Genomic DNA, 17,497 nt, shown 5'->3' with positions numbered 1-17,497 from the left:
TTAAAAAGTTATCTTGTCTGTAGCGGTCAGTGGCAGCAGTTCATACAGCCTTCTCGCCCAACCCCAGCGCCTTCTCTCTGGCGCTTCCCGCCTATGAGGAAGCTGGAAGTTACGTCAGAGAGAAGTCTCCAGGGATGGCGCAAGCACACTATTTAAGCTGGCCCAACTCCTGCGGCATACCAATGTGCCACGGCACACTGGTTGAAAAACGCTGGCGGATAGAGATAGGACAGCTATTCATGCGATCTTCTTTATCCGCTAACCCTGGCCAGTTAGGTCTGAATTTTGGGACCTAACTGGTCTGCAACCCCGGAATGCCCACAAAACGGCCGGCTTGCCGTTTGGCGCTAACCCACCGTTTTCAGCTAAAATAACCAGTTAAATGCCGCTGAAAATGACCAGTTAGCTGCCTACAAGTGAGTTAAGTGGTTGGAGGCCTTTCCCAGCTGGTTAACTCACTCTCCAGCTTATAATCGAACGAGAAAACGCCCAAGTTCCGACCTAAATCGGGAGATGGCGTTTATCTCACAAAACGAAGAACGCGTATAATCAAAAGCCGAATTTGGGACGCTTTCAACTGCACTCCGTCGCGGATGCGGACAAAGTGGACGGGGGCGTGTCGAAGGCGTGTCGAAGGCGGAACTGGGGCGTGGTTATCACCCGAACAGAGATGGGCGCCCTTCGCCGATAATGGATGCGTTTGTAGCTAGAATTTAGGGCACTTTTCCTGGACCCTGTTTTTTTCACGAATAAGGCCCCAAAAAGTGCCCTAAATGACCAGATGACCACTGGAGGGAATCGGGGATGACCTCCCCTGACTCCCCCAGTGGTCACTAACCCCCTCCCACCACAAAAAAATGATGTTTCACAACTTTTTATTTTCACCCTCAATGTCATACCCTCCTCCCAGGCAGCAGTATGCAGGTCCCTGGAGCAGTTGTTAGGGGCGCAGTGGACGTCAGGCAGGTGGACCCAGGCCCATCCCCCACCTGTTACAATTGTGCTGCTTAATGCTTATTAGTCGTCCAACCCCCCCAAACCCACTGTACCCACATGTAGGTGCCCCCCTTCACCCCTTAGGGCTATAGTAATGGTGTAGACTTGTGGGCAGTGGGTTTTGAGGGGGATTTGGGGGGGCTCAACACACAATGGAAGGGTGCTATGCACCTGGGAGCTCTTTTACCTGTTTTTTTGGTTTTGTAAAAGTGCCCCCTAGGGTGCCCGGTTGGTGTCCTGGCATGTGAGGGGGACCAGTGCACTACGAATCCTGGCCCCTCCCACGAACAAATGCCTTGGAGTTATTCGTTTTTGAGCTGGGCGCTTTCATTTTCCGTTATCGCTGAAAAGCAAAAACGCCCAGCTCACACATTGGCGAATAAAACATGGGCGTCTATTTTTTTTCGTTAATACAGTTTGGTCCGCCCCTTCACGGACCCGTTCTCGGAGATTAACGCCCATGGAGATAGGCGTTTCTGTTCCATTATGCCCTCTCTGAATATCAGCCACCGTGTCTTTTAAAAATCACTCCTTATTTTTAACATAGCAAGGGGACATGACGTGTACAGTTAGTGCAGGCATGGCATTCCTACAGGGACCTCACAACTTTCCCTTGCTCAGTGCACTATCCACATGCAGAATTTAATATCCAGTGTTAAAAGGTACCCTAGTGCATGGATTGACAGTAAAGTTTCATACATGGTACGCAGATATCTACCACAGTCTACAGCCCAGTTGGGTTTTCATGATTTCCACAATGAATATGCATGAGGTTGATTTGCATGTACTGCTTCCATTGTATGCAAATCGATCTCATGCATATTCATTGTGGAATTCTTGAAAACCTGACTGGGTGGTGGCTCTCGAGGATGGTGGTTGCCCAACTCTCTTCTAGAACATGAGATCCTGGGATGATACTGGAAGGGAACAGATATGACAATAAAACACAAGTGGATGGTGAGTGCCAATATTATTAGGAGGAAAGAGCGAAGCCAGTATGAAATTGCAGACAATCTGGGGCAGGAACTGTAGTTCCTTAGCAGTCAGAAAAAGAGGAAAACCTGAGATTTACTGGAATTTAAGGCAATGGGGTGTAAATTGGGCAGGCATGGTTACAGTCCTAAATTTCTAGGTTAAAGACGTTTTGTGGTCCTGGTAAGGAGCATATGAATGTTATCCATGGCTTCTCATTCAGAATTAATATGAGTGGTTTTATTTGTGTGAAAAATGATAGCATATTCCATGGCTAGAAGTGAAAATTGCTGATTGAGTCAATGTAGAAACTCACAATATCTATCAAAGGAGCTTCTTGTAGGACGTGGTGATTGAAGAGGTTCCCTCCCACCACTGACTGTCCTTTAGGGTGTCTGAATACTTCTTAAGCATTTAGGACTAGATTTGTATTTCTGGCAAAACAAAGTGCACTTTACTTGGTGTCTTTTCCAAATCATTTAAAAGATTATTCTATAACTTGCTGTCTATCTGTACTCACCATTTACATGTGGCAGAGGCACCAAAAAGCTGAGCGGGATTCCTCCAACTGCATTGCTACCAGTAGGTGGCAGTGCTTCAATATTGTGTTTTCAATCACTAGGGATAGGCAGGTTCTCTCGAGTCCTGCAGAGCTTGCATGTCCCTCACTATTGAAAATGTGAGTGAGACAGCGCCCTCCACTGGCAGGACCGTACATGGAAGACTGCTATAAGTTACACGTGTTGCATTGCGCACTTAGGCACGGCCATTTCTACCTGCCGTTGACCTGGCATAAATGAGTTGTACTAGCTCTAGGCGCCCAAATTCAGGTGTACGTTAGTATTCTGTAATGGTATCTTGACACACTGATGCTATTATAGAATTAGTGTCAGGCACCAGGTCATAGAATTCCCCCCCCCCCCCCCCCACACACACCTCAGTTTGTAATGCTGACAATAAGTGAAATCAAATCAAGCTCATTTAATTTAGCAATGTGAAAATGAACCTTCCTCGGGCTGACATCAAGGGCACGTGGGTTCTACAGCTCAGAGACGTTCAGCACGGATAACTCCGGGTATGTTTAGATTGGGAGAGTAAAGCATGGTATTGAAAGAGATGTGCATTGATCTGTTCTATAGTCGTCCCCCCCCCCCCCCACACCGGACCACTGCTTCTACAAATAGCAGTTGCAGACTGCGTGGGTGTTCTCAGTGGGCATCTTCTGCACCAGGGGCGTAGCTACGTGGGGCCACAGGGGCCTGGGCCCCCGTAGATTTGGCCCTGGACCCCCCCCCTGCTGACGACCCTCTCGACCCCCCCCCCCTCCCGCCGTCAACCCGCCATCACCATCACCTACCTTTGCTGGCGGGGTCCCCAACCCCCGCCAGCCAAGGTCCTCTTCTTCCTTCGTTCTGTTTCTGAGTCTGACGTCCTGCACGTACCCATGACAGCGGGTTGGCGGCGGGAGGGAGGGTCGAGAGGGTCATCGGCAGGGGGGGGGTCAAAGTTGTTGGTGGTGGCGGTGGCGGGGGGGGGGGCGGCGGCACTGGGGGGGGGGCTAAAATGTGCCCCCACACCTCGGGCCCTGGACCCCCCTCCCACTGAAGTCTGGCTACGCCCCTGTTCTGTGCCTTCCAGTTTTCAAAAGGAAATAACAAATGTTTAGCTGAGTGTGTACATTTGCAAATGGAGCAGATTATTTAAAAATGTCACTGCTCTCCCTCCCCCCTCCCCCCCCAACGAGTTTGTTAAATTCCTGGAGAGGGAAAAAGTTCACAGAAGAAGTCGTAATAAAACTTTTCTGCCCAGAGTGGAGCAAATCTTCAGTGGGTTTTCCAGAGATGTTAGTATTTTCTTTTCTTTGAAAAATTTTTTCCCTTCCAGAACTTGCAGACTGAGTCAGCCTAAGCGCTAGGAACTCTCTAGAATGCAAAAAAATATATATATATGTATATATATATATGTTTTATTTTTTTTTGGGGGGGGGGATTAGGAGGGAGGTCAGCAAGAATTGCAGACGATATCTAATACAGGTAGTGGATTAATGATGTCATTTGTATGCAAATGACCTCATTAATATTTATTAATGATGGCATTTGTATGCAAATGACTTTGTGCTGTTTTGGGGCTGGTTTGGGCAGGGGCCACAGCTGTCACTACCTGTATTAGATATCGTCCGCCCTGTCTCTCTGTGTTGTATCCCGTGCCTGACATCAGGAATCAGCAAGCAGGGTTTCTTACCTGCTTCTGCTATTGCCTTCTCCTTCTCTTCCACCTGCCTTTTCCCTCCAAAGTCAGAAGAATGCATTGTGCTGGGGGGGGGGGAGGGTCTCAGACTATGGTTGCACTATTGTGATTTGACTTTACGAAGAAGGGGCAGCCAGCAGGGATGGAGGACTTCTGTGAGATTCTTCCTGCAGACAGGTGACATCTGAGGAGGTGGGGTGAAAAAAGGTGATTTTGTTTGGCAGGTGGGTGGGAGGAAGTGGCTGTGCCCAAGAGGGGAGGGAAGCATGAGAAGATGATTATGCCATATGGAGACAGTAATTGTGTCTAGAGAGGTGGCAGGTGGGTGGAAAAGGTGCAAGATGAAAAACTTAGATAGAGGGTCAGATACCTTTATCATTGGATGAAAGATTAGCTATATTGAAAATTTCAAGCAAACTGATTTTTATAGGCTCAATACTTCACTTTGACCATTAGTATCATCCAATTAAATGATTTTCCATCTACTTGGTTCAGAAGATCAGTTCACAGGTGATATATCCAGAAGTGAAACATGCTTGTAGCCATGGAATAATGTGTCTTGCATGTGGGATTCAAAACCTAATTAAAAGACTTTTCCCCTGTCTGTGCTGTGGGGAAAATTCTTTACTGAATAATTGTCTGAGGATACTGGTTCCTTGTGTTTGTGAATCCATTCCTCCTTTCTGGAAGCAAACTACACTTGCATGGACTTGGTGTAAGAGTGCATGAGGGGAGGCGGGTGAGGGTACTACAGATTTTAATAGTGGCAAATCCAGTAAAACCTCTCTCATTATATTTTGGTTTCACTAGCGAGACAGAGGTTCATTTTGTGTTCCTAAGATAAGTTTGGAAATTTTACTGTTGAACATTGATCTCACTGAACTGAGCAATACCACTGTATCCTCTGTGGCCCAAATGTAATCAGATTTGTCTCCTATCTAATGTCAGGAAAAAGCACATTCAGCAATGACCATTGCATTGCACATAATTAACTTGAAAGTGGTAACCCAGTTGGGAAGCTCTGGGCCCAGTGCCAACAGTAAGAGTTGTCATGGGCTTAACAGTTGGCCTTAAATTCATAATCTCCTCTGGGGTGGTCTGTATTTTGCAACGTTTGCAGGAGACAGGCACAGCAGTAAATAGGATGTGTCCAGTTACAAACCTCTTAACCTGATTTTCTTCTCTTCACGACTCCCTGTAGTTGCAGGCCCCTTAGCTTCACAGCCCAGGTGGCTGGAACTATAGAGGTCTGATTTTGCGATTGTGTGAGTTTGCATGGATATTATTCCCAAGCTTTGAATGCACAGCAGAGAGAGGGGACTGAGAGGTTAATCTGGTGCTTGCCTCCTTCAGGAGGATGGCCAAGGTGTCCAGCGTGATCAGGTCACAGCACTTAAGTCCACAACGCTTCTGCATTGTTTTTTCAAGTTATAATCTTTCTTTAGGCAACAGTATAGAGAAGCCCTTTATCTGAAGCTGCGTATCACGCTTCTGGTAACCCCAAATCTCGGTGAAGGTCTAAATCAAATTTCAAGTTTATTTCAAACTTGATTAAGAGAGAACGATCATAGCAGTTTACAAAAATGATAACAAGAGAAAGGAAACAAGTACAATAATTGCAGAAAAGGAGAGGTTAGCAACAGCAGGGGGGGGGGGTTCCTTTTACTAAGGTGCACTGAAAATGGCTTTGCGGTAGTGTAGGCGCGGGTTTTGGGCGCATGCCGATCCATTTTTGAGCGCGCCTGTAAAAAAGGCATTTTTAAAAAACTTTTGCCGAAAATGGACGTGTGGCAAAATCAAAATTGCCTTGTGTCCATTTTGGGTCCGAGACCCCGCGGCGTAGCAAGGGCGGGGCGGTGGGGCGGTCTGCCCCGGGTGCACGCCGCTGGAGGGGTGCAGAGAGCAGCCGCATGGCTGTTGGCTCTGCTGTTTCCCTGCTCCCTCTGGCCCCGGAACAGATTACTTCCTGTCCGGAGCAGAGGGAGCCAGCGGAGGCGAGAGCTGTGCGGCTGCTCCCAGCAGCCAAGAATGCACCGGGGAGGGGGGGTTGATGCGCTGGGGGGGGGGGTTGCTCATTGCCCCGGGGGGGGGATGCGCATCGGCGATCCGCCCCAGTGGCAGCCAACCTAGGATCGTCACTGCCGAGACCTTACCGCCTCATTGACCTAGCGGTAAAGACTCAGGCAGTAACCGAGGCGGTAATGACCTACTTGACGCGCGTCCAATATGCACGTCTGAAATTTTTCGGATGCGCGTATCGACGTGCGCCAAAAAATGAAAATTACAGCAAGAGCACGCAGTAGTTGTGCGGTAACTCCACTTGGCACATGTTGGGCGTGCGTGCGTGGCCGGTGGTTACGCAGCTTAGTAAACTAGGTTTTTACCTTCATGCAATTGATCTGCCTCCTTTCCCATCTTCAGATGAGTTTGGATTGCTTTCTTGAGAAATTCCGTCCGTTCCTGAATTTAGAACGTAAGAATTGTCATACTGGATCAGACTAACGCTCCATCAATGGCCAATCCAGGTCGCTCTAAACATCTGCCCCAAGGTTAAAGACTAGAGCCAAACGGGGTCACAAAACCAATTGGGGTTGCAACTTGGGTGGGCTGTCCTTAGGTGCATCATTATTCTGTACCTCGGGAGACGGGGGGACGTCACACAATTGTATTTGGTAGGGGTGTAGGTATGTGGGGCCACGGGGGGCCTGGGTCCCCCTGCCGACAACCCTCTCAACCCCCCCTCCGCCGCCAACCCTCCCCGGCCGTCGCCTACCTTTGCTGGCGGGGGACCCAAACCCCCGCCAGCCGAGGTCCTCTTCTTCCTTCGTTCTGTTTCTGAGTCTGACGTCTTGCATGTTGTACGTGCAGGACGTCAGACTCACAGAAACAGAACGAAGCCTTGCAGATCACAAGGCTTCGTTCTGTTTCTGTTCTGTTTCTGAGTCTGACGTCAGACTCAGAAACAGAACGAAGGAAGAAGAGACCTCGGCTGGCAGGGGTTGGGGTCCCCCGCCAACAAAGGTAGGCGACGGCCGGGGAGGGATGGCGGCGGGAGGGGGGGGGTCGAGAGGGTTGGCAGCGGGGGGGGGGGGGGGTCAAAGTTTGTTGGTGGTGATGGCCGCGGCGCCGGGGGGGGGGAGCTAAAATGTGCCCCTCACCTCGGTCTCTGGACCCCCTCTCCCGCTGGTCTGGCTATGCCCTGGTATTTGGCTGTGATTTTGAGGTCACAGCCACAAAAAGATTGATTAGTATTGAGCTAGAGAGCAGCAAAGACACACCTGTCAGGAGTGTACCCAGCACACACATTGTGCTACATGTTTCAACTTGTTGAAATGTTAGCCGCAGTTTCTGACACCTTGATCATGATTTATGTAAAGGGAAGAATCTGGCACCTGACAAGCTAAACTGTTAGCAAGTTGCCAGAAGTGATATCCTGTTAACAGATTTACGTTTTGCTGTCTGCTGCTGAACAATGTCATTTTTAGATAACATATCAGCAATGGTCAAATTCTTCTCAAATAACAAAAGGAGGCAGGGTGGGGGCACTGTATCAGAGCTTTGAATGTAAAAGTTTGTAGAAGAATAAATTGAAATACTGAGTGGAGTGTAAATGGTAGATGTGAATTGCTTTTTTTATTCTTTCCAAAAATTCAAGGTCTAGGGGCACACGCAAATCCAGTAAAACCTTTCTCATATTTTGGTTTCACTAGCGAGATGGAGGTTAACTTTGTGTTACTAAGTAGTAAATGTAGAAAATATTTTTTCACTCAAAGTGTAATTAAACTCTGGAATTCGTGGCCAGAGAATGTGATAAAAGCAGTTAGTTTAGCAGGGTTTAAAAAAGGTTTAGCTAGTTTCCTAAAACAAAAGTCCATAAGCCATTATTAAGATGGATTTGGGGAAATCCACTCCTTTTTCTAGGAGAAGCAGCATAAAATCTGTTTACTCATTTGGAATATTGCCAGGTAATTCTGACCTGAATTAACCGCTACCAGAAACGGGATACTTGTTCTGTCCCAGTATGGCAAGGCTTATGTTCTTATGTTCATAAATAGGTCTTAGAAACACCAATATCAAAGCAAGGGTTCTGATAAGTTGTATAAATGAGGCATTTATAACACACCTAATGTCAGCCCATGGAGTACAGCAGGAACTTTGGGGATGCTCGTTGTCGATACCTGCCTGTTTGTCTCTCTTAGTTTTACAGGTCATCTTAAGGAATGTATAGACATATATACTGTCTCTGTGTGGTATTTCCATATGTCCTCTTCTATTCAGTGTCTGATGGTGATGGTTGGAAATAATATTGCACAAACAGCATGAAGAAAATTTGCTGGGCTAAGAAAGGATATGCACTTTCCTGTATCTCAGTACCTGGAAATCAATGAAAGCAACTCCCCTGCTGCATGCTTAAGACAAAGACAGAGTGCCTGCCCATAGTTCCTGCTTCTCCTGTGAAGCCTCTTCACTCACCATGAAATCGCAAGGAGCGGCAGATAGGCGCATTTCTAGAGGGACTGCTGTCATTATGTGCAGACAAATGAAAGCTGCAGTGCGACTTCAATTTTATAAAGAAACTGTAGCAGTGGCATTGCAATTCCAGAGCTTCTTGAACATTTCAGCATTTAGAAAACATTTGAGTCTCTCAATGTCTAGCCTTCTGTTGTTTCCAGCCACATAATCTCCAAGCTATGTAGAAGTCTTCCCACAAGCATAGTGTTTCATATTGTTACATATATAGGGTTCGATATTCAGACCGTGAGAGTTAGCTGGGCTGACTCCTGCGGTTGCGATTAGCGCTGAGCCTGGATATCCAATTCCGGGCTGTTTCCAGTGACCGGCATTGAATATCTGGTTTTAATATTTGGCCAGTTTCAACTTAACCGGCCAAGTCAATATTCGGCGCTGGCCGGTTAAGTTGAAACCAGCCATAGATAGGTCTGTTATTTGGGTGGCTTAATTTAGCCACCAAACGATGCGCTGGATATTAGTGGATAGCTGGCTATATGGTGCGATATAAACCGATTATCCGCTAAGCGCTGCCCGCAAATATTCAGCAGGAGATAATCGGCTCTATCCCGCTGAATATTCGTGGATAGCTGGTTAAGCACTATTTAAGCGGCCAGGACCCATTCCTGGCCGGCTAAATAGCGCTGAGTATCAAGCGGAGAGAGTCCAGGTCTCTGTACCGTTAATTATAAATTCATCATCCGCCATAATTTTAGCAAGTGAGAAATCGCAAAACGGGTGAGGAATGGGATGAAATGGGCTCGTGCTCTAGCAAAACACATGACAGTGAATCCATTTCATCCTGACAAGTGGGAGTAAGATAGCAAATCCTTTTTTTTTTTTTTTGTTACATTTGTACCCTGCGCTTTCCCACTCATGGCAGGCTCAATGCGGTGGGCAACAGAGGGTTAAGTGACTTGCCCAAAGTCACAAGGAGATGCCTGTGCCGGGAATCAAACTCAGTTCCTCAGGACCAAAGTCCACCACCCTAACCACTAGGCCACTCCTCCTTCCCCTTGACCTTTGCAGTGGAGTTGATTTCCTTGGTGGGTACTGAGTGAAGGAGAGCCCTGCCACCATCCATAGCTTAAGTCTTCTCTCTTTGACATATCTCCCTACAGGTTATGTCGAAGCTGCCGTGATCCCCGTCGGTGCCAGACGAATCCGAGTGGTAGAAGATAAGCCTGCCCACAGCTTCCTGGGTAAAAACATGTATTAATCCTAAAGAGAAAAAAAAAGCACCATTAATTCGTTTGCCCTTGCAATGAACCTACAAATAGTATATTTTTGCTTAAGCTGTTTCTTTGTTAAACTGCAGAATTGTAGTCCAGTTTGTTTTGGCATAGGCCAGATTGAACTGCTGTTAAGTAATGGATTACTCTTTTTATTATTCCAGTGGAATCACTGTTACATATTCAAAATGTGCAATATGAAAATAGGTCTGGTTTAGATCCATTCTGACATAAAATAAACATGCTTTTGCATGTTTGTAGAAGGAGTTAATGGTGGATTGTAAGGTCTATTACCAGTACATTGCACATAGCACTCAACAAGGAGAAACTGGCTAATGCAACCCTAGGGGGAAATTTCTAGAAAGAGTGCCAAGATATAGTGCTAATTTTATAATGGCTTCTGTGCGCTGACTTATGCTCATTATATAGAATACAAATCAGCATTTACACACCAACGTTTGCGTCAATAGCAGACGTAAATACCAGGCATTCAAAAATGCGTGGGATAAACATCAAAGATTCCTATATGGAACGAGAATGGAAGCAAAAGAAAACCTAGTGGTGTTTACGCAGTCATTCCAGTAATTGGCAAATAAGGCCAGTACCGGGCAGACTTCTAGACGCATGTGGATGCGCTGGAGTGGGCTTCAGTAGTAGTTGGGGAGTATGTCCAGCGCCAGTCAGACTTCTACGGTCTGTACCCTGAAAATGGCAAGGACAGATCAAGATGAAGAATCTATAATATTACATCATATCAGGGGCGTAGCTACGTGCAGGACGTCAGACTAACAGAACAAAGGAAGAAAAGGACCTCGGATGGCGAGGGGTTGGGGTCCCCCGCCAGCAAAGGTAGCAGACGGCGGGGGACGGTGGCGGCGGGAGTGAGGGTCGAGAGGGTCGTCGGCGGGGGGGAGGGTCAAAGTTGGTGGCAGTGGCGGGAGGTGGCGGCGCCGGGTGAGGGGGCTAAAATGTGTCCCCTCACCTCGGGCTCTGGACCCCCCTCCCGCCGAAGTCTGGCTAGGCCCCTGCATCATATGCTATGAGTTTATCTTATTGGACAGCCTGGATGGACCGTGCAGATCTTTATCTGCCATCATCTACGATGTTACTGTATAAATACACGTACCTCAGTGTGGCAGTTTAGCACGTAACTTACAGAGTTCTGGAAGTTACATGTTGTGATGATCCCTTCAGACCACCGTGCTCCTCAGGCAACCGGGCAGCTGCCCGTACTCCCAGCTTAGTCATTTCTATAACTCCAAGTCAAGGCTGCCAACAGATCCAGTGCAGGTTTTCTCTTTTATTTGAATCCAAAATATTTCCATGCTTTTAGGCAACAACGCAAGAAGTCACAACCAAAGGCCTAATCCAATAAACAAAAGGTTAACAGATTCCATGGTTCCAAAACATTTCAAGGAAAACCCCATTAAATGATACCTTCTTGGAGTCCCACTCAGGCCCCTCCGTATCAGGCTGGGTCTTTCCCCACCTTTTCTATCAGCTGGGGCTTAGCCACATTCCTTGCTTCCAACCTGCCTTTAGGGAATGCTTGATTTTGGTCCAGCTTGCACTTCGGGTGTCAAGACTCTTGAGGCTTGTTAACAGTAAAGGCATTAAACACATTTTAGGATCACATTATAAACCAGTCCAAGGCTGTCAGAGGACAGAACATCGGGGTCCCCACTGCCCTGGGTTAGGTAGCCCGTTTACTCTCTCCCAGCTGGCCAGGTGTTGGAGAGTTCCAGTGTGTTTTTTCTCGCAAAAAAGGTGCCGGTACACAAATGTTAGGCTACCCTTCAGGAGTGGGATGATCACTGAGGAACCTACCCCATAATAGCTACTTTTTGTGTATACCTGACCTTGATTTGTATCTGCCATTTTCAGGTCACAGACCGTAGAAGTGTGCCCAGCAATAGCCCCGCCTCCCACCACCAGCGCTGCCACCCAGAGGATCCATTCCTTCTGAACAGGATTCTTTTATGTTTATCCCACGCATTTTTGAATTCCGTTACTGTTTTCATCTCCACCACCTCCCGCGGGAGGGCATTCCAAGCATCCACCACCCCTCTCCGTGAAAAAATACTTCCTGACATTTTTCTTGAGTCTGCCCCCCTTCAATCTCATTTCATGTCCTCTAATTCTACCGCCTTCCCATCTACGGAAAATGTTCGTTTGCGGATTAATACCTTTCAGATTTGGCACTGGACCCCCCCCCCCTGCCGATGACCCTCTTGACCCCCTCCTCTCCTGCCATCAACCCGCCGTCGCCTACCCCCGCCAGCCGAGGTCCTCTTCTTCCTTCGTTCTGTTTCTGCACGTTGTACGTGCAGGATGTCAGACTCACAGAAACAGAACAAAGCCTTGCAGATCGCAAGGCTTTGTTCTGTTTCTGTTCTGTTTCTGAGTCTGACGTCCTGCACATACAACGTGCAGAAACAGAACGAAGGAAGAAGACCTCGGCTGGTGGGGGTTGGGGTCCCCTGCCAGCAAAGGTAGGCAACAGCAGGAGAGGGTTGGCGGTGGGAAGTTGGTGGTGTTGGCAATGGCGGGAGAGAGGGCTAAAATGTGCCCCCTCACCTTGGGCTCTGGACCCCCCTCCCGCCGAAGTCTGGCTACGCCCCTGGATCGGGCTAGCTCAGAAAGGAAAGCCATTCTTTCTTAAATTAACACAGAACTTAGGATATTCGTGGACACAGGCACTGAAGGGTTACTGGCCACGTCTAATCTGAGCAGTAATGCACTGCAGCGGAAGGCACCATTTCTGAAAACTTGCCTATAATGTTTATGATGTAACAATGTCCTTTTATTTCCACTCACAGTGTGATGCTTTTGGGAACTTTTCCAACCTACACTTTTAACTCATTTAATTTTCTGGGAGCAGTTCCTGAAGCATTTCACCGCACCCTCTTGCAGGCCACGCTGGCTGGCCTCTGGGTTACAGGTCCACCTTGAATGGGAAATGGCTTTTTTGCTTTGGGTGCGTCTGCAGGACAGGAGGGCAAGAGGAGAGGCAGGAATCGAGTCGGGGGGTGCCGAAAGAGGAAAGCTAACGCCAGAACTTGCTGCCAGGTTCAACATCAGACTGGCAGGGGGTCACTTCCTCCATCTCATGTCAGGCTGGGACGCAGGCGGAGAAAGCATGAGTGAGCCAGAGAATACAGGTGTGTCAGGAGTGCTCGTGACAATGGAGAGAATCTCCGCTTTCCAGAAGGATCCTTCCACGTCACAGCTTTGTTGTGTTTCACAGAAACAGAGAAAACGAAGGCAGATAAAGACCATGGGGTTGATAATCAGTTGCTGGCAGCGTTATTCCTGGGCACTGGCAGTGAGTATCCAGGTTTATGTGGCTGGCTGTCTCTTTTTTGGTTAAGTGCAATGTTCAGCACATAAGCAACACCGTATAAAGATATGACTGACTTTTATATGGTTCAATTTGACTGCTAAACTAAGGCAGTTAAGTGCTGAAAATTGACAACTTAACCATACAAGTGCTGACTCCACCCATGGACCGCCCACAAAATGGCCAGCTTTGATTTTAGCAGTCTGTGGTGATAGCGGCACAAACTGGTTAAGTGGTGCTGAATATTGGCAGATAACCCTGAACAAGCATGTTGTTAGTGGTGACCTGCAGGCAGATGATCAAAAGCCCTGCGCTGTTCCAAACAGCGCTCTAAAATAGCACTGGAACAGCACGGGGCGCTATTAGACCTATGATCAGAGATAATGCATGCAAATTTAAACAGCGCAATTATCTCTGATCATGGGGTAGAAGTGCGGGAGAATTGTGCCCGAGCATACAATCCTCCCACACTTGTTTGACAGGTCTGGGCTGTCAAAAGGCCAAACCTGTCAAACACAGGGGCTGGAGGTCCATGGGAACAGCAGGCCCTGACTACCCCTGCCCTGAGCAACGGGGACTGGAGGTCTGGCGGACTTCCGGTCCCCCCCAATGATCCCCCCCCCCCAGGTTCTGGGATGGCTGGAGATCCGGTGGGTCTCCAGCCCCCCCAAACCCCCAGAAAATGGTCCCTGGTGGTCCAGTGGGTGCTGGCCAAACCCCCCCCTCCCAGCGAGGGAGGGGGGGCTGGAGGTCCGGCGGACCTCCAGCCCACCCCAACTCCCCCCCCCCCCCCGCAGCGTTGTCTGCTGAATCCCTGGTGGTCCAGCGTGAAAAAGAATCCCCTCCCGGCCCCCCTAAGTTGGAGGAGGCAGGTAGCCTGCCTCCCTCCTCTTCCTTGGGTTGACGCTGCCGCAATTGCTCCCTTATATGGTCTGTACCCCACCCAGCGCATCCCAGGATGCACTGGGTGGGGCTGGGTGCCAGTGGTGTACCAAGGGAGGGGCGGTGGGTGCGGTGCGCCCGGGTGCATGCCGCTTGGGGGGGGGGGGGGGGTGCCGCGCGCCTGTCCGCTACGTTTGTTCTGTGCTCCCTCTGCCCCAGAACAGGTTACTTTCTGTTCCGGGGCAGAGGGAGCATGGAAACGAACGAAGCAGACAGGCGCGCGGCACCCCCCCCCCCCCAGCGGCGTGCACCTGGCGGGGGTTCTTTTGCCTGGGGGGGTCGCGCTGTACCCGGGGGCGGGGCGCATCGGCGATCCGCCCCGGGTGTCAGCCCCCCTAGGAACACCACTGCTGGGTGCCGCCATTTTGCGGCGGCGTCAACCCAAGGAAGAGGAGGGAGGCAGGCTACCTCCCTCTTCCAACTAAGGTAGGGGGGCCGGGAGGGGATTCTTTTTCACGCTGGACCACCAGGGATTCGGCAGACAACGCTGGGGGGGAGTTGGGGTGGGCAGCCCCCCCCCCCCCCGTCGCTCGCTGGGAGGGGGGGTTTGGCCGGCGGCCACTGGACCACCAGGGATTCGGCAGACAATGCTGGAGGGGGGGAGTTGGGGTGGGCTGGAGGTCCGCCGGACCTCTAGCCCCCCCCGTCGCTCGCAGGGAGGGGGGTTTGGCCGGTGGCCACTGGACCACCAGGGACCATTTTCCGTGGGTTTGGGGGGGGCTGGAGACCCACCGGATCTCCAGCCCTCCCTGAACCTTAGGGAGTCGTTGGGGGGACCGGAGGTCCACCAGACCTCCAGCCCTCTGTTGGCAGGTTTGCTTTGGGAGGGAACAGGGGCCTGCCAGCATGCAACTGCATGCTGGACAGGGCTCACCATTCTTCCCCAATGATCTGCAAACCCTGGCGTAGGGTTTGCCGCGGCCAGCAACCCAAATTTTCGCGCACTGACCGCTGATCATTGGTGATGAATTCGCTAAGCCCTGTTTAGCATGCATTTGCATACTACTTGCGCAAAGAGCCCTGAAGCGCGTTGTTTCACGCGCTCGAGGACTCTGATCATGGGGCGGTAGCAAACGCTGGCGCTAGTATGGCGCTAACAGCCTCTAGCGCTGGCGTTTGCTTTTGATCATCTGCCCCCTGGTGGAGCTATTGTTGTATAATATCATTGTTTTCATAGGTTAGTCTGAGAGCGACAGCTCACCTTAGTTGTACAGGTTTTAACTTCTAAAGATGTCGAGTTTAGTTTGTGTAACTTGAACAAACATCTTTTCCAGGGCTTCAGCCACTTCCCACTGAGGTAAGCTAAACTGACTGATGGAGGTGCCTGATTTTACTATTGCAACTTTTTATTCCTCTCCAGCTTTGAAAGACTCCAACAAGAAATCCATCAACAGCGACTGGAAAATTGAACTTCCTGGCGACTTCCTAATCGCAGGCACAACCATCCGCTACGTGCGAAGAGGACTTTGGGAAAAGATCTCTGCCAAGGGACCGACCAAAATGCCCCTGCACTTGATGGTAACATTATATCTGTTGTATTTCCCAAGTGGTGCAGTATCCAGGTTTGCTTCTGTATTTTGAATGTTTGCTTCACCCGTTTCCTTGAAGAAACCGTAGAAATCCCAGATTCCTTAGAAAGTTAAAATAACAGTAAAACTTCTCACATGGAGGGTGTCACAAAACACCTAGCCACCTGCCTAGGGTTACCCCGCATCCACTTAGAGGGTCTATCCCCAGCACAGCTTAGGTTCGCCTGCAGCTGCCGCTTCTGCTCTACACTAGCACCCTCTTCCCACCGACTGGGTCACAACCACCTCTGGGTGAGTCTCCCGCTTTCAAATTATCCCCAGTGATTTCTAGTTTACTGGAGGCCACACTCCCAGTGGTCCCACAGTTCCCAGAAAGCACTGACAGACCCAACACACAAACCACCAGGATTTTTTATCAGACAGGCAGAGGGATAAACTGAAAACAGACAGGGGTGGGCCCAGGAGGAGAGAGACGCGCGACAGAAGCTGGGCGAAGGCAGGCATCAGCTTTCTTCTTGCCCGTGCAGCGCCTTCGGACAGAGGAGAGAGGCGCTGCACGGGCCCGGTAAGAGGGAGGGGGGCCCGATGGAGGAGGGGAATGGCGGCGACGACCCCAAGAGGGGGCGGGGCACAGGGCGGAGGATGTCAGGAGGCGGAGCTGAGGTGAGACAGAGTAGCGAGGAAGGGAGGGGGGCAGGGGCTGCTAGAATTTTGCTTTTTCGGGGTGGGGGGAGTGGCGGAAAGTGGGGAGCAGCGGGGGGGGGGGGGGGGCAAGGCCGCCCGTACAGGACACTCCTGATGAGCGCCCTTGCCCCCTCCCGATCCTTTTTTTATTTTTATTTTTTTATGTGTTTTCTGACGTCCTTTGGACCAATCACAGCGCTTTTAGCTCTGCTAATGCGCTGGGATTGGCTCAAAGTTTGTTTATTTTTTCACTTAATGATTTTTCCTGGCACAGAGCTGTCCTAACGAGAGGTCCAGACCTCTCGTTAGATTTCCTGCCTTTTTCCTGCGTAAAGGCAATCGGAAAAGGTTAGTGCATGTCGTTTCAATGGGGTTTTCACACTAATTGCTCATCTCCATTCCGTTTTCGTTAGCTGCTGGCTTCCTCGGTAAAAGCCCTTTGATGCATGCAACGGATCAAATTTTCCTCGTTGGAGAGTCATTAAAGGCTCATTTAGCTTTAGTGCATCTGCCTATCAGTCACCTCGCCCCCCTGTGGTTAGACCTGTTGGCTGCTTTGAACGGATGGCTTACCATTTCCCATGTTCCAGAAGATATGCTGGTCCGGTCCGGTCCGGATCTTCCAGCCTTCCAGATTGTTTTGGGAGTTTTTTGGCGCTAAGCAGTACCCCTACCTGGTGAACTCCCTTGTGGGCTGCCTTTATTAACCACCTGGGAAAGTCTCTAGTTTGCCTTGCAACAGAGGTCCTCAGAGGAATTTCCTTTGGTGAGAGTTTGTTGCAGTGCTGCTGTGCTATTTCCTGATTGTGGCTTTGACCCTGCTTGTCTCCTGGTTTATTCTTCTGTCTGCTGCCCGCCCAGGCCCGGCTTGTTTTCTGGTTTTGTCTGCTGCTTGCTGCCTGCCTGGAACCCTGGTGTGTTTTCTGGAAGTACCTGCTGTTCGCCAGCCAGCTGCTGTTCCTGCAGTTCTGCCTTCTTGCCCTGTCCGGTAAGTCCTGTCGGCTCAACTCCTGAGGAACGGCGGCTAAGTGCAGGTGAAGTTTGGG

The 17,497-nt window shown here is 49.8% G+C and overlaps 1 protein-coding gene across 1 annotated transcript in view; it reads left to right on the top strand.

Moving 5' to 3' along the window:
* LOC115462728 (A disintegrin and metalloproteinase with thrombospondin motifs 17-like) overlaps window positions 1–17,497 on the top strand; it is a 117,004-nt gene that overhangs the window by 23,806 nt on the left and 75,701 nt on the right. The window contains exons 6-7 of the mRNA XM_030192727.1: window positions 9,846–9,926; window positions 15,599–15,756. Of these exons, the coding sequence (XP_030048587.1) occupies window positions 9,846–9,926; window positions 15,599–15,756 (239 nt within the window). The remainder of the gene's footprint in view (window positions 1–9,845; window positions 9,927–15,598; window positions 15,757–17,497) is intronic.

The sequence above is a fragment of the Microcaecilia unicolor genome, chromosome 1 (assembly GCF_901765095.1).
Source record: "Microcaecilia unicolor chromosome 1, aMicUni1.1, whole genome shotgun sequence".
Taxonomy (NCBI): Eukaryota; Metazoa; Chordata; class Amphibia; order Gymnophiona; family Siphonopidae; genus Microcaecilia; species Microcaecilia unicolor.
This window is presented reverse-complemented; position numbering and strand designations above follow the sequence as displayed.